Source organism: Ochotona princeps, chromosome 26, assembly GCF_030435755.1.
Source record: "Ochotona princeps isolate mOchPri1 chromosome 26, mOchPri1.hap1, whole genome shotgun sequence".
Classification (NCBI taxonomy): Eukaryota; Metazoa; Chordata; class Mammalia; order Lagomorpha; family Ochotonidae; genus Ochotona; species Ochotona princeps.
In genome coordinates this window covers 21,884,396-21,907,113 of record NC_080857.1, presented here as the reverse complement: position 1 = coordinate 21,907,113, position 22,718 = coordinate 21,884,396, and the positions used below count along the sequence as shown (strand labels likewise).

General features: G+C 50.2%; 1 protein-coding gene across 4 annotated transcripts in view; it reads left to right on the top strand.

The window, feature by feature from the left end:
- SMOC1 (SPARC related modular calcium binding 1) overlaps positions 1 to 10,340 on the top strand; it is a 145,814-nt gene extending 135,474 nt beyond the window's left edge. For 2 of the 4 annotated variants that reach the window (XM_058655506.1, XM_058655505.1), the window contains exons 11-13: positions 3,873 to 4,117; positions 9,617 to 9,670; positions 10,122 to 10,340. In XM_058655506.1, coding sequence (XP_058511489.1) covers positions 3,873 to 4,117; positions 9,617 to 9,670; positions 10,122 to 10,135 — 313 coding nt within the window. In that variant the 3' untranslated portion in view covers positions 10,136 to 10,340. The remainder of the gene's footprint in view (positions 1 to 3,872; positions 4,118 to 9,616; positions 9,671 to 10,121) is intronic. The other 2 variants (XM_058655507.1, XM_004584438.3) reach the window with 1 other exon arrangement.
- The last annotated feature ends 12,378 nt before the right edge of the window (positions 10,341 to 22,718 follow it).

Here is a 22,718-nt window from a genome sequence, read left to right as displayed (position 1 = left end):
CCAGCACGGAGCTGAACCGTCAGCTTCCAGACTGGGATTTGGTTCCTTTTGGGTGTGTCTGTCTGTACGATTTCTGAAGGAACTTGGATATTTCTTTGGGTAGAAGTTGAACTTCGCCTGTGGAGAGATCCGCAGCAGAGAGGCTCAAGGCCTGTAGTTGTAAGGACCATGGAAGGCCATGGCACCTCAGTGTCAGGGCCACCAGCCCTTGCTTCGGTGGTCTGCAGGGGCTGGCTGTGTGAGTGAGGGGTGCCAGGACGGAGGCCAGTGGAAGTGTAAGTTACAGAGGTTTTAAAAGATAGCAGAAGAAAGTTGCTAGTGGTCAACATGGAGATGGGGATTGAAGGCCAGTGGTTGGAAATCCCAGGCGCGGTGGGAGTGAGGCAAGCAGGGAGATGGATCAGGAAGGGAGAGCTGGAGGAGGGGGAGAGAAGGGCAGGAGCTGACTGGTGAGAATGATGATAGCTGTCTGGCTTGGGGGAAAAGAAAAAAACCCAAACTCTGAGCACTTGCATCCCAGGGAGGAGCTGCTTCTTGCTGCAAAATAGCCCTCAGGGAGGTGTGGGGGAGCGCGACAGGGGCTCCATCAATGGCGCTGCTGAGAACTGGACAGACAGAAGCCCCGGGAGCGCATGGTGGAGGCAGCAAGCCTTCCCTGGCAGGGCCTCCAGGCTGGTGACCTCATCCCTTCCTGTCTCAGCAACTGAAACCGTATTATTCCTGTGCCTAGGTAGACATGACGCGATGCCGAGCCTAAAGGTTAGAGGAAGCGCCACCTTCGCCTTGGGCTCTCCTGGTGGCCTCCCAGTGGGAGGGAACACAGGGGAAAGGTCTCTGACTCCCCAGATGGCGACAACCTACTCCTCCACAGCCTGTATCATTCCTCAGGTCCCCAGGGAAAGCAGAGGCCATTGGGGTGAGGAGTGGGGAGCTCTGTGTCCTGTGTCACCTGCATCCTGCAGGGGACTCCATGCCTGTCCCCCAGGCGTGCATTACCTGGCAGAGAGGTCCCGAGGTCATTGTTGCTGGGGAGAAAGCACTCATAAGCTGTGTGCCCTGGACAGGACCAGAGGTGAGCTATGCAGGGAATAACCTCACACCTGATGCAAAGACCTCCTGAGCCTGGTTTCAGAGTCCCACAGAGCCAGAGGTAGCTGGGGGCTACACCTAGGTGCACCCCACCCCCCGCCTCTGGGTGCCCAGGTTGTCCCTGGATCTGCCCTGCCAGGGAGAAATTCCTTTAACAGAGCCATTCATTGTGCCCTCTTGGCATCAGTCCAGGATGCCCAGGGCACCTGTTGAACACTGAAAGGCACTGCTTTAAGGCTGAGCATACAACAGGGAAGTCTGGCTTTGTATCTTTATTTATTTTTCAACAGATTTGCTTATTTGTTTGGAATGCAGTATGGTAGAAAGGAAGGAAGAAGCAGAGAAAGAGAGGTAGGGAGACCAAGAGAGAAGAAGAGAGTTAGTGAGAGTTTCCGTTTACTGGTTCAGTCCCCAAATATTCACAACAGCCAGGGCTAATCCAAGAGCCAAACACTCCATCTTGGGTCTCCCAAATGGAAGAAGACAGGTTCCCAAATACTTTGGCCATCATCCACTACCTCCTGGGCACATCAGACTAAAGCTGGGTCAGAAGTCTGAAGTAGGGCCTGGTGGGATAGCCTAGTGGCTAAAATCCTCACCTTACACACCTGGATCCCATTTCAGCATTGGGTCATGTCCCAACGGCCCTGCTTCCCATCCAGCTCCCTGCTTGTGGCCTGGGAAAGCAGTTGAGGAGGCCCAAAGTCTTGGAACCCTGCACCCATGTGGGAGACCCAAGAGAGGATCCTGGCTCCTAGCTTTGGATCAGCTCAGCTCCAGCCTTTGTGGCCACTTTGGGAGTGAATCAGTGGACAGAAGATCTTCCCCTCTGTCTCTGCTCCTTTCTCCTCTTCTCAGTATATCTGACTTTCCAATAAAAATAAAATAAATCTTAAAAGAGAGAAAGAGAGAGATGGAGTAGCTGAGATTCAAACCAGGCATTACATTGTGGGTATCTTAAGCCGCAGCTTAACTTGCTGTGCCGCAATGCCCTCCCCCTTTATTTTTTTTTGTAATGAAACTCTTTTTCTTTGACTTTTGAAGTTTGATGGATTTTTCACAGGGAAGAAGTCAGAGATGGTCCCCTCCTTTCTGGAAAACTCTGCAAACCTCAAAGAAAGTAGGGTGTCTTTGGCAAGTGCCTTGAATATTTTCTTACTACGAACAGCTTCAGGATGTGCAAACAGACCCTGAATCTCTGCTCTGAGGCCCCTTCCTGTGTAACTGCAGCCCCTCCACCCCATCGTCTGACCCCGGTGGGCACGTGTTCTGTCCTAGTGCCTAGCACCTGGAAGTACGCGACTCGCAACTTTAACTTGTTTCCTTCCCCAGGGGAAGCTGCTAGGGCCTGAATGATATTGACTCAGTGCCTAGAACTTGGACCCATGGTTCTTGTGGGGTTCCATCCAGTCATGCCCTCTGGAGCGGACACAGCGTCTAAAAATTGTAAATATTAGCTACCACCCTAATGCTTTGGGGGGAAAGGTAGAGCACAAAAAAAATTTTTTAAATTTAAAATTTAAGAAGGTTTTAAAAATTTAAAATTGATCTTGTAACTTTACAATCAGTCAGACACCTAGTCTTGCCAGATGCGGCTGTCACTGTGCCATCTGGACAGAAGGTGTTCTGGATAATTCTAGCTCCATGTTCCTCAGCAGGACCCCCTGGGGTGCTGGTTAACCTGTGATTTCCTGGTTCCATCCCAGAGCTCTTAATGGAAAAACTGCAGGCTGGAGAGACTCCAGGAGGACCCAGGCTGGCTGGCTTTGAAAGGCTTTTCATCCATCTCAGCTGTCACTTTCTCTCAATTCCTGCTCTCTTGGTACCAGGCGGTGAGGGGCCATGAACATCCACCTTCCCTTTCAACTTGTCACTGCCTGTTTGCGTACTGCTAGCTCTGTCTCCTGGAGAGGTGCACCTGCCTCCTTGATGTCCTAGGACCAGGCCTGGCACTGAGTAGGTGGTGGCCACACGGAACACCCTTTACCACAGTCGCATCCAACCACATATACACATGTGCGCATGAAGAGCAGTTTGTAGCGAATGTGGAGCTGGGAGAAGGACAGCCCAGAATCCAGCTGTGGCTTGCTTAGGGGAGTCAGCCATACCTGGCTGTGGCAGAGGATGGGGAAGGCCCATGACGTAAGGTGCACATACAGGGGGTGGGGCCCGTGTAAAGAATGGACCAATCATGAGGCTCAAGTGGGACCGGACAGCCTGACACTACCCCAGCCTGAGAGCATCTGGAGGTCTTGGGCTTGGAGAAGTCATTTCTTCCTGACTTCTGGAGTCCGGTGTGAGTGCCATCTCCGTCTATTCTCTATCACTCGAACAGAATATCTGAAACTAATTTATAAATTAAAGAGGTTTACTTTAGTTCTGGGAGTCCGAGAGCATGGGACAGCAACTTCTTTGCTTCTGGTGAGCAGAGGGCTTCATCCAGCTTCCATTCATGGCAGCAAGCAGGAGGAAAAATGGGTGCACACCAAGGAAAAGGACACCGAGGAAGCCAGACGCTTCTGGCTAATTCAGTCTCATGAGAGCTAACCTAGTGTCGCAAGAAAGATGTTCAACTGTCTTACAGGCTCAGTGTGTCCCAACACCCTTTCCTCGGCAATCACATTTCAGCACACGTTTTGATGGGGACAAGCTACATCGGAACTGTAGTAGGAGTCCTGGCCTCTGGCCACCTAGGAGAGAGTCGCTGCGGGCTGGAGGGGGTGGGGAGGGCGGGATGGCTGAGCGTCCGTTGCAAGAGCCTAAGCCGTGTTCTCTGGGCCCAGGTTCTCAGAGCCAGATCCCAGCCACACCCTGGAGGAGCGTGTAGTGCACTGGTACTTCAGCCAGCTGGACAGCAACAGCAGCGGCGACATCAACAAGCGAGAGATGAAGCCCTTCAAGCGGTACGTGAAGAAGAAAGCCAAGCCCAAGAAATGTGCTCGGCGTTTCACCGACTACTGCGACCTGAACAAGGACAAGGCCATCACCCTGCCTGAGCTGAAGGGCTGCCTGGGTGTGAGCAAAGAAGGTGAGTGGTCCCCTGGCTGTACCGTGCAGGGTCTCAGGGCTCTAACATCACACGTATTCAGTGAGCACCAGCAGCCTTCGTATTCCACAACTATTCCCTGGGATTGCACCATGCCTGATACAGTGGCGGGGCGGACTGTTAGAGCCTTCTCTTTACAGAGTCTACTCAGGAGAAACATTTGTTTTTTAAATAAATATTCTCCTGCATTGGGATAAGTGCCTTGGGAGGATGTATTAGTGAGGACAAGCTGCAGTAACAAGTAGAGCCATACGTGTCATGGCTCAACAGAGCACAGATGTTTTCTCTTGCTCATAGAATGGTTCAGCATGGTGTGTGTGTGCGTGTGTGTGTGTGCGTGTATGTGTGTGTGTGTGTGTAGGAAAAACACTTGGCAAGGTGATTCCTCCCCAGAGTCACCCTGAGAACCAGGCTGCAAGTGACTCTGTCTTTTCGTCTTCACTGTGTGCCTTCAAGGGTCACGCCTGGAGTCATCTGCACACACAGGGAACCGGAGGGAATCAGCCTGCAACAGTGGAGAGAGAGAGCTTCGTGGGCTAGCTCTAGGAATGGCACACATGATGCCTCATATTGTACTGGCTAGAAGTCAGTCACTAGACCATACTCAGCAACAGGAAGGAGTCCGGGAGGCCAGGAAGAGGAACCAAGCATGGGAATTTGCTAAGCACCAATGTGGTAGAACAGGTGGATGAAGTTGTGGGACCCCTAAATCACTCACTGGGTGGATAACTTTGGGTCACTTTGAAAATGAAGACTTTCTAAACCATGGCTCACCAAGCCACACACCTGATCAAATCCATGGCCTGTGGGCAAAGTGATAGAATTTGTATTTTAAGTATTGGTGCATTTATTCTATTTATTCTGGAGACAGATCTACCCAGAGAGAGATAGTAAGGGACCTAACATCCACTGGTTCGCTCCCCAATGCTCACCACAGCCTGGGCTGGACCAGGCTGAAGCCAGGAGACTAGAATTCAATTCAGGTTTCCCACGTGGGTGTCAGGGACCAAGTTTCCGAGTCCTCTTCTACTGCCTCCAGTGTGCGCATTAGCAGGAAGAAGGAACGAGGAGCAGAGCTGGGTCTGGAACACAGATGTTCCCTCTGCTACAGGGTACAGGTTCCCTAACCTGCAAAATTGCTAGGCCAGATGCCCACCCCAGTTTTTGCACCCCAGTTTTTGCACATCATCATGTAGTGGATTAAGCTGAGGCCTATGACACCAGCAAGCCATGTGAGAGCCAGTTTGCATCCCAGCTGCCTGCTTCTTATCCAGCTCCCTGTTAGTGAGCCCTGGGGAAAACAGTGGAAGAAATCCTAAGTGCTTGGGCCTCTGATACTGTGTGGTAGCTTCAGGTGGAATACCTGGCCCAGACCCAGCCATTATGGCCACTTGGGGAGTAAACCAATGGACAGAAGCCCTGTATCTGTCTCTCCCTTTCTCTTTCTAACTCTGCCTCTCAAATGAATAAATCTTTTTTTTAAAAGGTTGTTATTTTAAATAAAAAGATGAGTATCAGCCAAAGACTGTCAGGGCCCACATGACCTTTTACATATTTATGATTCAGTTTTTTTTACAGATATATTTTTGAATCTCTGTTCTAAACCAACACCTGATGTGCCAGTGGGAGCTGGTCAAGGAAAGAGTTATGAGAGATGCTAATGGGGAGTGGAGACGGGGATCAGCTTTAGAGGCAGTGAAGGCTGTTAGTGCAGGCGGCAGGCACGGGAGTGGGGCGGCAAGGGTCAGGGTGATGTTGGAGAGTCTCTGGATGCAGGGGGAGAGGTATGGCTTCAGAAGGACAGAAGGAAACTGCTGTAGGGGTTCCGTCAGAGAAAGGATGGGGTCTGTTGTGCCTCAGAACGTTGCTTTGGCAGCTGTGAGGTATGGATTAGGGCTGAGTCCAGACAAGAGATGATGAGGTTCTAGGTTACGCTCAGGGACAGAGGGCAGGCTGGTGAGTGAGTGGGCACTGGGTGTGTGTGTGTGTGAGAGGGTAACAGCAGGACGCACCACCACAGACAGCAGGAGGGAGGAGCAGAGCGGCCAGGGCAGGTGTCAGGGCAGCTTAGCCCTGCTGAGCTGGAAACACCTGAAGGATGCTCAGATCTGTGGTCCAGGTGAAAGGGCTTGGCTGAAGATGCAGATTCGGGTGCTGCTGACTAATTTCAAGTGGAAGCTTTGGGAAGGCTGAGATGGTCGGCACCGGAAGAGCAAAAGGGCATTCCTTGGTTCCTGGTTGTCTGTGTCTGCTCGACGGCTTGCGGGGGAGTGGATTGGTTGCTATGGGAGCCATCCGCGTGAACCTGTGCCTTCCATGGCAGGGGTCTGAGGTTGACTAGGGTGAGCCTGCTTGAGCAACCTCCTCCTCCTGCATATGGCTGTGCTCTCTGAGATTCCAGGGTATGGCTGTAGCCTCCGCCATGGGAGAAGCCCCACTGACAGTCCTCAGCCATTCTGCATTTTAGTGTCTTCATCGGTGTGATGGGAATCATTCTTGTGTGGAACGGTAGGAGCCTTGCATCGCCATTCTGCTTCCTAAGGCTTTTGCCTCTCTCAGCAGCCTGGCCACCCCTGCATTGCTCTTACCTTCTGATCTCCCCTTCAAATCCAGGCCTCTGTTTTCTTAATTCCTAACGTCTTGCACACAGGGCACCTAGCAGAGGTCCACTGAGCCCATGTCAAATGACTGAAGTGTGCACAAGTTAGTGAATGGACGAGGGACTTGCTCTCATGACAGATGGGGTTTCAAACTCAGACACACATCTCATAGCGCACAGGCAGGAGGCCGTCCAGTGTCTGCGTGGATGTCAGACCTGGCCAGGAGCATGTCAGGGCTGAGCAGGGGAAAAGTCACAGTTCTGCTGCAGTCCCATCTGTGGGCCCCTTCTGAGGCTGGTAATTCCGATTGTCACTGCACATAGAAGCCAAAGCAAGGCTGAGCGTGGGAACTGCGGGTCCTTCCCACTCTTCCCCTGAAGCCTTCTCAGAGCCCAGGTGTCTTCCAGTCCAGCTGATGTGCAACCCTGGAGGAAGCACACAGGGACAGGGGTGGGGCGGGTGTGCTGCTTAGGGAGCCATGTCATCTGGGTCTTCCTTCCCAACCTACACCCTGCTGGGGCAGGGCTGAGTTTCAGGTTACTTTTCCAAGCTCTGCCTGGGGAGGTGCTTGGCAGTGCCACTGTCATCCTCCTTGGCCTGATCTACTGCCCAGTCTCCCAGCCTGGGGATACTAGAGAGCTTTGGGACTGTTGCTGACCCCTGAACACCAGCCAGGGATGCCCATGGATGAGTGTCTGTACCTTTCTGTGTGTCCCTGTGAGCATGACTGATTGTGCATGGCCTGTGCAGTTTGTACATATGCCTGTGGGCATCGTGTGTATGCACAGGTGCATGTTTGTAGCTACAACTGTCTGCATGTGTGGTTGGGGAGTGCAGAGGATGGAGCCGTGAGATAAGCAGAGGGGATGTAGGGTTGGTTGGTCGAATGGGATTGGCAGGTGGCTGTGGAAATGCCAAGTCAACAGAGAATGGATCAGGATTCGTCTGTCCACACTGCGATTCTGTGCATACCACAGTATGTGTGGTTGCAGGTGCACACAGTGCCAGAGAGAGACATGCCTGGCATGTAGTAGCAGCTTCCTCCAGGCTACACGTGAGGCAGCATCCCTGCTGGCCCTTGGCCCAGCCTCAGGAATCCCAGGCGCTCCTCCTGCAGGAGAATGGACCTGCCCGGCACAGTGGGATATAAGGCCTGGTGTGAGCAGGCCTAGCTTGCTCACGTGAGGAAGCCAGGGCAGCAGACCTGACCTTGGGATGCTGTTATAGCAGAGAGTAGGCACAGCAGGAGATAGGCTCCCAATAGCTGCTGAGGAAATGAGGAGAAGCCTGGGGAGCCCTCACTCAGGCATGAGGCAGTAGAGAAAAGAGTCAGGCAGGTCTGGCTTCTCATCCCCACTCTGACACTTAACGGTGTGTAATGTTTGCCAAGTTACCTGAACCCTCAGATTTGGTGTGAGGTTGTCATGAGAGGAGGCAGCACAGTACCTGGTACACAGAAAACGCACGAAAGAAATGGGTAGAAGTTCCCACCCCTGGGCAGGCGACAGGCTGGTGGTTCCCCTCGGTCCTTGTGTTCAGTTTAAGTACACCTGCCTGTGTGGTGGCTCCAGGCAATGAGCCCTACACTCTGGCCATTTGGTGTCATGTGGCGCCCTCTGGTGGGTAAAAGTGAGGTATGTGGGCCACAGGCTGTGGAGTTTAAGAGTAAGTATAGTCTGGGGAATGTGAGGTTAAACTTTAGGATATTCCATGGAAATTTGGTTTCTTCTACTAACCAAAACCCCGCACTGGATTGTTGGCCAGATATTTTGAGGTCCGGGCCTGTATCTGAAGTGGCTGGTGCTTGTGTCAGAGTTGTTGGTACCAGCTTGCAGGCAAGGGGGGTGAGGACCTCTGTATTTCAGGAATGCCATCCCTCCCTTTGACCTGCCTGAGGATACTGGCCCCCCTGTCTCAGGCTCATCTTCTCCTCTTCCCTCCCTGGCCACATGTTGGGTCTGAGTTTGCCTCTCCATGTGAAACCTGTGCCCAGCCTGGTGAGGCTCCTGGGTATTCCAAGCCTCAGTCCCACCATCACAACCTGGGGGTAACTTTATCACTGTTGTGTAAAGTCACTGTGAGGCTTCAGGGTTGGGTGTGCACGAAGCAGCACCGTGGAACAAACTGGCTTTCTATCTGATGACCCATTTCGCTTCCCATGTCTCAGTCCTGCTGCCACAGGCTTTCTTTCTGTAGGAGGGGGCTTGGAAACAGGATTGAAATGCAAAGAAGGTTCTGAAAGCTTATGAGGAATCCTCAAAAAGTTCACGAAAAAAAAATGTGCATTAGGAAAAACTACTCATGGGCTTCAAAATTCATTTGCACCAAAATTATTTTAATTCTGTTCTCCTCGGATATATTGCAATCCTTTCTGCTCATACTGGGAGGAGCAGTCACCTGAGGGCACAGAGAAGGGATATGCAGTAGCCAGCTTGGTTCTATCGTGACCCACCTAGGGCCTGTCGCTTAAGCCTTCTGTGTCTGTGACCTCACCTGCAAGATTGGATATGCCTGTGTCCCCTCCACCTTGTGGCCTGTCCCTCTTTCTCCTGGCTTAAGCTAGGTTGGCAGAACAAGGGGGACCCTGAGCTGTGGGGTCACGCAGTCAGTGGTGTGCAGCCTGGAACTCCTCTGCACCCAACGTCTGTTTCCTCCTCCTAGAACTCAGTCCGGCCTGGCCTTCTGCATGGTGGCTTTGCTGGACAGTGTTGGCCACACAGGCAGAGTCATGATGCTAACAGGACAAGAAGCCCAGCCCCACGCCTCCTGGCTCCTTCCCGAGCCTTTTGTCCAGTCTAGGCTGGGACGCAGGTGCGTGCAAAGCTTTAGCAGTTCCCTGGGTGAAGGTCCCCAGAGTGTCATGTGTTCCTATTCGTTGCAGGTGCTAGCCTTGGCAGCCTCCCCCAGGGAAAGCAAGCAGACACAAACCCTCTCAGTAAGTTGCCTTCTTCTTGGGCTCCCTCTTCACACCACACACCACCACCCTCCCCACCACCCCAGGGAAGCTTGGTGAGAAGGAAGATTGCCTCTTAGGCTCTCGTTTCCCATTGTTCTTTTGTGGAGGACCCCAGGTGGGAGCACTTTGCCCTCCCACCTGTCAGGTCAACACAGCCCAGGGGGTAGGGTGTACAGGGTACCCACAGCCCCAAGCTGTGCCAGGATAGCCCCGTTCTCTGGAACCTTCAGTTGCCATCGTGGTACCTGAGAGTGACAATGGATGTGCTGGGCGAATGTGCTGATCTGCACGTCTAGACGTGTGCCTCACCCAGCCTGTATCTGACAGCAGGTGCAGAAGGCTGCTCTAGTGGAGATTTCTCATACACCCAACACTAACTTCTCTTTGCTTCCCTCCCTGCCTTCTTTTCGCACTCTTCTTCTCCCCATAGGACGCCTCGTCTAAGGAGCCAGACAGCAGGGCGCAGGTGCAGAGTCAAGGGGACAGGATGCACCAAGGAACCCCTAGCCTCCAGTGCTGCCTGCGGCCCCGCCACCTCCCCTGTAACATAAATGACGCCCACCGTGTTTGCACTTTCAGTAACTCTTCCTTGCGTGTCTTGCATTTGGTTTCATTTTTAAACACCAGTATCTAACACCACAGTGGGAAAGGAGAGGGAAGGCGGACTGCTGATTCTCTCTCATAAGTTTTTGGATCTGCTACTGACAACTTCTAGGGTTTTTTTTTGTGGGGCGGGAGGGGGGTGGGAAAGGGTGTTGTTGGAACTGAGAAGAAAGAGATTTATATACTGTACATAAATATATATGTAAATTGTATAGTTCTGTTGTACAGGCGTTGGCATTGCTCTTCGTTTACCCCCCTCCCTCTCCCTGCTGTGGAGGGGACACTTCTAGAACACAAGCCTCCGTCCTCAGCCTGCCCGGATTCCGTTTGGAGACTGACCCTCTGCAGACAGAGCTAGGAGCCTGCGATCGCATTGCCAACTCCAGCCGTTCTCTTCTGGAGTCCATCGCTCTGTGCTGTTAACCGGGGAAGTTGCCGACACGCTTGGCCCTAGGCCTGCTCAAGGGACACTGGATTGCCAATAGATGGGTATTGGCCCTGGGTGGGGCGAGGGAGAGGGGAGAGCGGAAGGCCACATCTGGTGAGCGGCCAGCACAGGCCCCACCGCTCGCTGGATCCATTGCCTTCTGCTCTCCTTGGGCCTGGTTTGTCGTCCATCAAGCAAATTCTCCTGACTGAATATGCATTAGGAAACTTCCAACATCTACCCTGAGAGGAAGGGAGAAAGAAGATACCCAGTGGGCCTTTTATTTAGTAGAGGTTTAGTGGCTGACCCAGGGAGCATCTGGGCCACAGGCTGTACTAGCCCTGTGAGGTCACATGGTCTGGTCCTGCCATTGGCAACCATAGGCAGGGCTCAAAGTACAGTAAGTCTATAGCAGACTCTGGTAAGCTGATGATTTTGTATAGCTTCTGAATGATGTAAAAACTAGATGGGCCTTGGCAGCAGGGGAGGAGGACAGAAGGCCCGTCCCGGCCAGTGATGGAGCCAGTGGGGAGGAAACCTGACTTCCTGCAAACCTCCATGGGAGACCCCGAGACTTGACGCGGAGCTTTTGCCTGTCCCCCATCTTGCCCTTGTCCTCTGCAGCAGTCGCAGCCTGAGGGAGGAGTTGGGTCAATTACACACAGTTTGTTTGTTTGTTTCATCCAAACTGAGGTTCCTCCTGTTCCTTTAAATTTTCTTATGAGCTTCTAGGCTTCTGGTCAATTCTAGAAGAAGCACTGGTCTTGGGTCTCCTGTTTCTGTCTGCACTAGAGGCACAGGATAAGAATCTGGCTAAAGGAAGTGCAGGCTTAGCTTTGCAAGGCATTTGGCTGCACAGGAATTCAGCATGTGGTGCCTCGCCTTCAGGGGGATGTGCAGCCACCGAAGCCCAAGCGACCTCCCTAGTCAGATGACCCTCAGCCATGGTGGCCAGTGGCAGCATCTTTACCCTGGGAGCAGCCCTTGTGGCCCCGAGAGTGTTTGGGGAGCCCAGGCCTTCTGCCCTCCTCAGATGGGCTACTGGCCTCATCTCCTGGCATCCCTGTATGAGTGCCCACCTTGGCAGCTGGTGGGTATTTGCCACGCAGACAGGTCTGCAAGGCACTGGCCCTACGGGGAGGGGTCTGGCTTTGTCAGAGTGTGATTGATGGGGCGCTCAGGCTGCCCTGAACGTTATCTCGGGGTGGAAAGGAGGCCCTGGCTTGTTGGCCTTGAAAGCGCAGTGTGCTGGAGCTGGGTGAACAAGACAGCCCCACCTCCTGGCGGGAGGAAGTGTGTGCACACAGAAAAAGGGCCTCCCGGTGGTGTAGTTCATGGTCCCCTCCAGGCGTTTTCTTCACATGACATGTGTAGGCTATGTGGTATGGTTTTCCTTGTGGGGGAGGGAAGCGTGGTGGGCAAGGGGATCTGTGTGTAGCTTGTTTTATACAAAATAAAAATGGGTAAACCTTGGCAGTGGTCGCCTCGTTCTTTGCGTGGCGCCCTCTAGTGGGTAAGACTTTGGTTCCTTTTACAAGGTGTGTTCCCCTGTGCTGTTCTCTCCTCTGCTCTTGCAAAGCCTGAGTTGCTGTTAAAGGCAGTCCCAGGGTCTGGCCTTGTGGCATAGTGAGTTAAACCAGCAGTTGCCTCTAACGCTGGCATTCCCTTTGGGCACCAGTTCGAGTCCCAGCTGCTATATTTCCAATCTAGCTCCCTGCTAAGACACCTGGGACGGCATCAGAAGATGGCCCAAGTATTTGAACTCCTGCCACCCACATGGGTGGAACAGAAGAAGGAACCAGAAGAAGCAACCAGTTTTAAGAACTGAACCAGGGAACTAAAACTGTGTGTGTGTGTGTGTGTGTGTGTGTGTTCTTCTCTGTACCTCTGACTTTTAAATAAATAAATAAATAAATAAACATTTTTAAAAGGACTGTCCCAGCAGGGAACCTGCAAATGGCTGGAGGTGATGCCCGCCTGTAGGTGGCCCCCGGCTGGTCAGGCTGCTCACTTTGGGACTTGCCCAATGTGTGTGTATTCTCTCCAGCTCTCCCTCTTATCTTCACCATACAGCTGCCCCATGGGATCCTCTTCCTTCTTCCCAGACGTTGCTGTTGCTGGTGGAGCTTGGGGGCCAGGCCAGGCCAAGGGGAAGCCCCTTCTATTCCCACAAAGCGCATCGAAGACCTCTGGCTGGCTCCAGCAGCTTCATGCAGCTGTGGGTTGGGAGCTGACTCCTGGCGGGGCTCAGGCAGGCTGTGTCCAGGTATGCAGGGAACGCCTAGAGGCAGCACTTGCTGGTTTGGTTGGCAGGGCTGCAGGGCTGCGGCTCTACAGCATGCCCTGTCTCCCTGGTGTCTTCCTGTGCCCTCTCTGCACACACAGCTGTTCCTGGCCACACCCTCCTCCAGCCCCAGAGAGCCTTCTCCAGATTCCTTTTGCTTCATTTTGCCTCCCTTATCCTCCACGAGAGAACACAATTCCCCCTTCAGAACTCCAGTCCCTCACAATTCCCCCACTGAGTGCTTTTGAGCCCCGGAGTGTACCACCCCCTCCCGCCTCCCCAGCACCCCTGCCCTGCATCCTGTCTGGCCTTGCTGACCTCCAAGATCTCTAGAGCATCAGGAGAGAGGCTGCCCAGTCTATTGCCCATCTGCCAGCTGCCGCATTGCAAACCCCACCACAACTCACTAGCACATATATCAATCACTGTGCCCAGATCCTGAGAGTACACACAGACCCAGGAGCTCAGCGGTTTGCTTGATGCCACACAGCTGGGAAGAGCAGAGCAGGACTCTCACCCATTTCCTCCAAGAGCCTGTGGTTAAAAGTAGGCCCGTCCCATTCCATCCACTGTCTCTCAACCAACCCCAACAGGGCAGACTGCTCGGAACAGGAACATAAATCAGATTCCACTCACCTCTTGCTGGATGTCTCTCTGTGGTTCAGAATAGCTGCTGCAGGCTCAGTTGTGTCCCCAGGTGCCAAATCCATGGGTTAAAGCGGTAACCACCCCCTGCTGCTGTCCTCTGCCCCTTCCTCCGTGTGTCTATATTTAGAGAAAGGGCCCTTAAGAAAGTCATGAAGGTTAAATGAAGTTATAAGGGTGGATTAATAACCCATTGGGTTTGGCACTCTTATAAGAACACGTAGAGACACAGAAACTGATTCCTCCACCCCTGCAAACCTTCTTCATCACGAACACACAGGAGAAAGGTCATGTGAGGACACAGCAAGAACACGCCGGCTACCAGCCTAATCAGAACCCAACCTGACAGCACCTTGTACTTCTAGCCCCATAAGCTATAAAAAAAGTAAATTTCTGTTGTGTAAGCCGCTCAGTCTTGTCATTTTGTTAGGGCAGCCTGAGCTGACTCATACAATAGCTTTGGGGATTACAGTTGCCTTTGTTTATTCCATAGGGCTAAATAAACATCGTGCCTGCTGACCTTAAACCACTGCTTCCATGCCCACACCCCAGGAAAAGACACACATGTTGTTACCCAGCATTTGTGTTTAGCCATTGAAACTTGCAGTTTCCACATTCAAGCTCCTGTTCCAGTCACACGTGCCACACTGCCCTGTACTACATGTTGTTCAAAGTGTAGCATCTCTTGCTTCTGTGTGAAACAACATCATTCACAATGCAGCCGCAAATCTGTTAGGCAGCGTGATACAGAAATATGGTGGTTGCATGTTTAATCCCCCCAAACTCAACACAGAGGATATTGTCTTGATCATGTAATTGAATGAAAAATGCCAGCTGTCAGGACCTTTGGTAATGTGGTCAAGGTCATTTTGTTGGTGATCTGAGAGCTAGGACTCCACAAGTAAGCCACTCTCAGCTTGCAACTACTTCATGCAACATCACTGGGCAGTCTGGAATGTGTGTAGTTCATCGGCCTTGCCTGATACTTCAAAAACGCATCTCAAAGTTCATTCTTCTGATCACAGCATCGGAACATGCATCTTCCTAAAAGCCCCACACTCTCTTCTTCCTACCTTAGCAGAGCATTTTTAGAAGGAACGTGGTGCCAGTTAGAGGCTGTATTTGGAGTGACCACACTGTAAGCTTTATCCTGTAATCTATGTGAGGAGAGTGAAAATAAACATAAATAAGCATAAAAATAGCCAAATAGCTTGTTCTAACACTCATACAGAAACTCAATCAGCAAAATAGTCTCCTCCTGGTCAAACTTCAAACTTGTTGCAGAGTCAGAGTTTTGGAAGCCATTTCTTCCAATGTCTAATTTGGTAGGCCTAACCAAAGTTACTTTTCTAAAGAGGGATATGACCTTTGAAAATGGGACTGCGCCTACTGGCATCTTGAGTAGTGTATTGTGTCAGCGGTTAACAATGAGACGTTTAGGGAAGATTTCATGAGATGCATACACCATTGTAGAGCAGTTCACACCCCAAATGGACACATTTGAACAGCTGGAGTTCTTCTAGGGCACATGGGAGGTATAAGCCACTATGACAGTTGACTTGAAAACAGTTCACTTGGTCTCTGTAATGTTATAGTTTTGTCTGGGGAAACTGAGGCTTAGGGAAGAAGTCTCTTGTTTGACAGTAAATAGATGAACTCCAACCCTTCAGAGTGCGAAAGGCAAGCATCAGCATTGCAAAAGGCCAATATACATCATCTCATGCGTCGTTTCCTTGCAGGTGTCACAGGCACAAGCAGCCATAGGCCTCAGGAATCACTTGAATGACAGAGAGGAGTTGGGCAGGAACTCGGGTGAATGGAAAGCATAAATCATGTGTGCCTGCAGTGGCCAATTTCCAGCTCTGCTGGGTTGGTACCATGTAGAATTGTCCACTCCGTGGGTCCAGAGAAGCCCAAATCCAGGTTTTTGCAAGAAAAATTTCATTTAAAAAAAATGATCTATTTATTAGTATTGGAAAGGCAGATATACAGAGAGAAGGAGAGACAGAGAGGAACATCTTCCATCCGATGATTCACTCCCCAAATGACTGCAATGACTGAGCCAATGCAAAGCCAGGAGCCAGGAGCCTCTTGCAGGTCTCCCACACAGCTGCAGGGTCCCAAGGCTTTGGGCCGTCCTCTACTGCTTTCCCAGGCCACAAGCAGGGAGTTGGATGGGAAGCAGGGCCACCGGGATTAGAACCAGCGTCCATATGGGATCCTAGCACATTCAAGGCAAGGACTTTAGCCACTAGGTTATCACGCCGGGCCCAAAAATTTCAGTTTTAAGACCTTAATAGCTATTCCCATTTTTGACAAAGGACTCCCTTGTGATGGAACACATCGAGTTCTGTTGGCCATCAGGTCTTAACTTCTGCACCACAGTCATGAAACAGAAATTGATTGAAATAGGGCCCAGCCAGAAGTGTCTATTGCAGACAAAGAATTATCAGTCATCACATTATGTAGAGGCAATCTCACTGATGGGAGCTATAGTTACAATAAAGGCAACCGTGATAAAAAGCTGATACTGTGTTTCCACCGCAATAAATTTTAAGAAATACTTGGGGCACGCTGGAGAGGATGGTATTTATATCATAATCTGAAGATTTTGAGGCACTCGAATAGTTTTACTTGGAGTAAAGTGCTTTTTCAGATATTTAAGAAGGCACGATGCGTTCCTACTTCTAGATATGTATAAAAAGTAAATTAAATCAGTGTCTCAAAGAACTAGCTGTGCACCATGTCAATCACAGGAATGATCATTCACAGTTGTTAAAATGTGGTGTTTGTTGATGGATGAATGCACAAGGAAATTATGGCATATGTGCACTGTGGAATATTTTTCAGCCTAAAACCCTGCCATCTGTATAACATGGCTAGTCCTCAAAGACATTGTGTGGAATGACACATGCCAAACTTAGAAAGACAAATGCCGCACAATCTCTGTTTTATGTGGAATCTGTGTAAAACAAGTTCATGGAACAGAGTGGGAGGGTTGTTTTCCAGGGCTGTGATGGGAAAAGCAAGGACATGCTTGTCAAAGGGTAAAATCTTGCAGCTACACGATGACCTTGTTTTGGGGAATCTACTGCAGGGTGTGGTGTCCACAGTTAACAACAGTGCTTGAATATTATATATTTAAAATTTGCTCACAGAATGGATGTTTTAAGCATTTTCACCTTAAAGAAGACAAACATATGAGATGACAGGTATATTACTTAGCTTGATTGTGGCAATCATTTCACAGTGTATACCACAACATTATGCTGTCTATCTTAAATACAATTTTGTCTATTATACTTTAATGAAGTATAATAAAAAATAAGAGGAGCGAGTGTCTGGCTCGGTAGTTAAGATGCCTGTGTCCCATGTTGGGGTACCTGAATTAGATTTCCAGCTCCACCCTTGACTTCAGTTTCCTGTTAATGCAGATCATGGGGTGTTGTAGTGATGGCTCAAGTAGTTGTGTTCCAGCACTGACTTAGGAGATCTGGACAGCAATTCTGGCTCTCACCTTCGGCACTAGTTCACTCCCAGCCATGGCAAGCATTTGCAGAGTGAATCAATGGATTCTCTCTCTCTCTCTCAACTAGAAATAATTTAAAAAAGAAAAAAACCAGGAATAATGATCTAACTTTTACAAAGTCAGTCTGACACTCCCTACACCACCTTGTATTCCCTTCTGAAAATGCCACAAATATCACATCATATGCCTGCCATAAAGTTTTCAATCTTTTTTGTATATTCTACCCCAAGAGGATATCTTTGGGATCCCCTCGATCTGGTGCCAGACGAGTCCCCATCATTAGTGATCAATAATTATACTCTTGTAATGAAATCTGTTGATCAGGGTGAAATTTTCCCTTGTTTGCCATGGACTGTTATCAGTATTATGGTCCATTCAGATGCCCCTATAGGAAGTTTTCCCTCAGTCAGGATAGAGACAGGAGAGAGGAAAATCAGAAATAAAATTATAGGCATATGAGCGAACCAGTTGCTGGTGATTTCTGTACAGGACATTGGGTTGTTTTGTTCTGGCTGGGCTTGCCTGCTCTTGGCTCCCGCCACAGGGATCCTTGATGTCCTGCAAAGAGTTTTATTTGTAATCAGATCTCTGTTGCTCCTGTTTTATTCTTCTTGTGCTCCGGGACAGAGATCTAACCTTGTAGGCCTTTGTTGAAAAAATAATACCTACTTCTTGTGGATATTATTAAATTTGAATACATACATGGGCAAGGTTTTTCCGTAAACCAAGGAAATCCACAGATATAGGTCAGATTGCTCCTGGCCATTGATGTTAAAAATACGCTTGTTTTCCCCACAAAGGGATTGTGGCAAAGGCAAATATTTCTAAAACCCCGTCCTTTTGCTGCATGGACAGGTCACTGGACAGTGGCTGTTTAGTCAAGGACATGTGCCAGTTTCCTCTGAGTTGAGGTGTGTTAAAATGACAATCGTTCACTAACAGAAGACAAGCAGAGGTGGTGAGTGTTAGTTCAGAACCAAGGATGTTGGAAGTGTCAATGTCTTCTCATACTTTCTTTCCATTGGGATGAAGAGGACTGCTTGACTGTGGAGGCTGGCAGAGTCACAGAATGGAAAGGAGCCAAGTATCTACATTGTCACATGGAAGAAAACCACCTGATGACCAAGATCGTCTTCATTGTATGATGATAAGTGCAATACTTTAATTCTGCAAAGCCACTTTATATTGGTGCTTACTTGTCGTAGCAGCTAACACTAATTATAAACGAGCCAAGGGGGTGGGATGTGGCTCAGTTAGCACGAAGCACTGAGAATGAACTAGAGTACAATGGCTGGCAAGACTGTCTTCCTCCTAACACACAGGTTGCAGAGCCAGTGACTGCATACGGATATCTGAAGTGTCTGTCTCAAGTCAGCTTCCCAGGCAGTTTGTCACCACCTTTATCTTTTAGAATCTCAGCATGAGAGCTATAAGTAACGTGCTTCAGAGGCCATCTGTTAAAACCTCGCCTTTTGCCAGGTGTGGCTGGGCTGTAACACCCAACAGTAAGAACCGGATTGGGTGTGGGCCAGTTGGGCAAGGCCACTGTTCCTGCCAAGACATGAGGTGGACTAAATCAGCCTGGGCCAAGGACCCACCAGTGTGCGCGAGATCTGCCACTGAACAGAGATCCAATAGAGGAGCTTCAGGAACTCCTTTGTCAGAGCGCAGACCCTGCAGGCAAGTGCAAGAATCAAGGCAAGGAGCAGCCCAGGCCAGGCGGGCAGTACCTGCAGGCAAACATGTGGGTCAAATTTGGGGGTGGACCAGGCTGGGCCAGTTCATAACACCTACTGACAAATCTGAAAAACAGGATGGGATACAGGACAGGCCGGGTTGGGCTGCAGCACCAGCCAGTTCACATTAGGGCCAGGACTGGGGGCTGACTGTGCCAGGTTGGGTGGCAGATCTGCCAGTGCAAGCTGGAACAGGGGCACACTAGGCTGGGCCAGACTACAGCACCTGCTGGCAAATGCCAACATGAGATGGACCATGCCAGACTGGGCTGCAGCACCCACCAGCATACATGAGACCAAGAAGGGGTGCAAACCTGGTAGGGGAGCCTCAAGGACTCTCCTGCTGCTGGTGAGTGTGAGAGCTGGGACTGGAGGCACATCAGTCTGTGTAGGACTATAACACCTGTTGGCCTACATGTGAACTAGGTTAGGGGAGAGCCAGGCTGGGCTAACTGTATCCACTGGTACAGGCATGAACCAGAGAAAGGGCAAGCTGGTTGGGCTTTGCCTTAGCAGCAGCTGGCAAGTGCTGGGACTGGGGAGCAAGTCCTGTCAAGCTAGACTGAAGAACCACTTGGAGAGTAAAAGAGCTGGGGCAGGGAGTTGGTCCAGTGGGGAGGCTGTGGACACCTCTCTAATGGGCTGCAACTCCCACTGGTGCGCATGAGAATCAGGACTGGTGGCGGACCTGGCTGGACAGGTGGTGGTACCTGCTGGCACGAGTGTGGGCTGGAGGGTGGAGTCAGTTGGGTTGAACTGGGCTTAATGCCCAGCGATGTAAACGAGATCTCATTGGGATGTGAGGAAGATGAGACCAGTGCATTGCACATGCTGGCAGACGCAGGAACCAAAGCTGGGGGTCAGTTCAGTGGGGGTTATTGGGGAGTCGCTCTAACCAGGCTGCAGCTCGCCCTGGTGTACACAAGGGCTGAGCACTTGGTAGGCAGGGCAGGGCTGGGCTAAACCACCTATTGGCTTGCAGAGGAAAGAGGGCAGAACAAATTGATCAACTATCCCAGTGAAACTTGACAGCATATTTCTGGGCGAATGGACACTCAGAGGTGGACTATGTCAACCAATTGACCTTGAAAGGATTTCCTCATCTTTGGAGCGGCGATATCAACAACATCTCAGAACTATCGAAACCACATGACGAGAACAAAAGAAAATGCTTCACACCAGAGACCCTGGGATGGCATTTGGTGGCAGTTCCCCAACCCCAGGTACTGAGGCATTTGGGAGGCTGGGCGTGCTTTCTCTGCTTTAACCACCCCTCCCCTAGACACACGAAGACAAAAGAAGACATGTAAACAATGGCCTCACCCACTTTCTCTTGATCCTCAACCCTCCCCACCCTGATCAACTACGTAAACATCATCAGAAACAAAACTAAAAAAATTAAAGCCTCGACTTCACAAGTGGGTGTTTGGTTGCTATGGTGAAGATGCCTCTTGGGATATCTACATCCTGTACCAAGATGCCTGGGTTCAAGTCTCAACTGCACTCCTAATTCCAGCTTGTTGCTCATGTGCTCCTTGGGAGGCAGGAGTGACAGCTCAAGTCAGTGAATTTCTGTCACTAAAGTGGCAGACTTGCGTTGAGTGCCCTGCCCCTTGCTTTGGCCTGCCCTAGACCCACCCCCATGTCTTACACAGTTTAGCAGTGAACCAGTGAGTAGAAGCAGTGTGTGTGTGTGTGTGTGTGTGTGTGTACTGCCCTTCACATAAATAAAACAGATACAAATATAAACCACTCCCACTCAAGTTTAGGAAGCCGATGGATAGGGGAGATGGGGCAGGCCCTGTGCACAGAGTAATGGGGGTGTCTGCACCAGTGCCGAGGACCCCAATTCCTGGGCTGCTGCCCTCAGCCCTCCTCCCCACTCTCCATGATTCATCCCAGTGTCTCTCTGGATAAAGCCAGACAGTTGAATAATCCAACAAGGACTTAAAAGGCAGGGAGGGGACCATAAACAAAAAATGGATTTCATAGTTTTGTATTTCTCACTTAAACACTGAAAAGGCATTTTTCGTTTTTGACTTAGTGTCTAGCAATAAAACTAAATGGACCTTTAAGCCAAACCCTTCTCTCCATCTTTATCTGTGTTTTTTGTTTCACTTGCAGGTCCCATTACTGTTTACTGTTTCATCCTGCCTAGTTAGCTCATTCATGGCAGGACTTGTATTTATTCCTGATACTGCCTTCTCAACCCTATTAAAGAGCCTACAGCATGCTCTAGTACCCACTGCTGGCCCCAGACGCCCTCAGGAACCCACCCTAGGCAGCCAACGTAAGGTCCTTCAACCAAGGAGTCAGCCTCTGGGGATGAGCACTTGGTCATCATCTCTCAATGGAGAAGTTGCACTCACAGGAGAGGACAGGGGTTCCCCCTGGCCCTGGGAAGTGGAACTCTGAGGTCCTTCCACTGCGTGAGGGCTGGTGAAAGCTTCTGGGCCCGATGCAAGACAGAAAGAGGCAGCGTCCTGGGAGACAGGACAATGAGCACCCCGACAGGAGGGGCAGGTGAATCGGGAGAGCCTGGGTGGTACTGTGGAGAACCGCCCTGAGTCCTGGGGGCTTTAAGGCTCTGTTTCCTGTGTTTTTCACCTTGGACCTCACAAGATCCCTCTCTTGGGCCTTCACAGTACTGTCGGCCTCCATTTCTCTGAAGTACTTGACTGGGTTTCTTGACTAAAACAAATTTTACTTTGCCTCTCTGGATAATGAATTCCTTGATGTCAGGAAAAAGCTCTTACCTTTGGTTGTTAGAATGCGGTTGAATGCATGCAGGCATCCAAAATATGTGAAGTGAATGAAAAATAAGTAACCAAATGAATAAACATTATGTTCAAAGATTATTTTCTGGCTGGATTCATACCCTGCCTTTTTTTTTTTTCCTTAAGATTTATTTAGCTGAAAGGCAGAGTTACAGATGGAGACGTAAATACCCTTCCACCCACGGAGAGGGAGGGAGGGAGAGAGAGAGAGAGAGAGGAGAGGCAGAGAGGTTTTGCATCTGCCGATTCACTCCTCAATGGCCACAACAGCCGGGAGTGGAACAGGCCAAAACCAAGAGCCAGGAACTCCATCTGGATGTCCCGAGGAACAGCAAGGGCCCAAGCACTTGGACCATCTTCCATAGCTTTCCCAGGCACATTAGTAGGGTGCTGGATCAGAAGCAGAGCAGCTGGGACTCCAACCTGCACTCATATGGGATAAGCAGGTGGTGGATTAACTGGCTGTGCCGCAACTCAGGTCCATATGCTCCATCTTTCTAACATTAAAACATTCTTCCCATTAAAACATCTTGTTCTTTTGGTCCCTCTGCTTCTTGTAAGTTCGTGTTTTGACAGGTGACAATTTCATGAAGGGTTTTGCTTAGGATCTGGCATACTGGCACCTGAACGTGATGCAAGCAGACACCTTCCCCTCAGCTGCAGCTGCTTCAGGAAAAACCCAAGGTGACCCCCAGACCTTGTGCTGAAGAAACACAGAGCTGCAAGCTGTGGATAGGAGATATAAGTAGAGCTTTTATTTTTTTTTTTAAACCAACCCAACATTTCCACTGGCAACTGTCAACATAGCTTATGACACAAGCACTGTTTCTTTTTTAGTTATTTTTTTCTTAAAAAAGTGTTTAAAATTAAACAGATGTTTTCTTAATTTATTTCCCCCCTTATAAAATGTATGTATGTCGATGCAGAAAAGCTGAAGATCCGTGGGCAGTGTAGTGTCGTATGTGTGTAAATGTGTGTGTGCATGTGCTATATGAGTGTGAGTGTGTGTGTTTTAAAGCCAAGTCC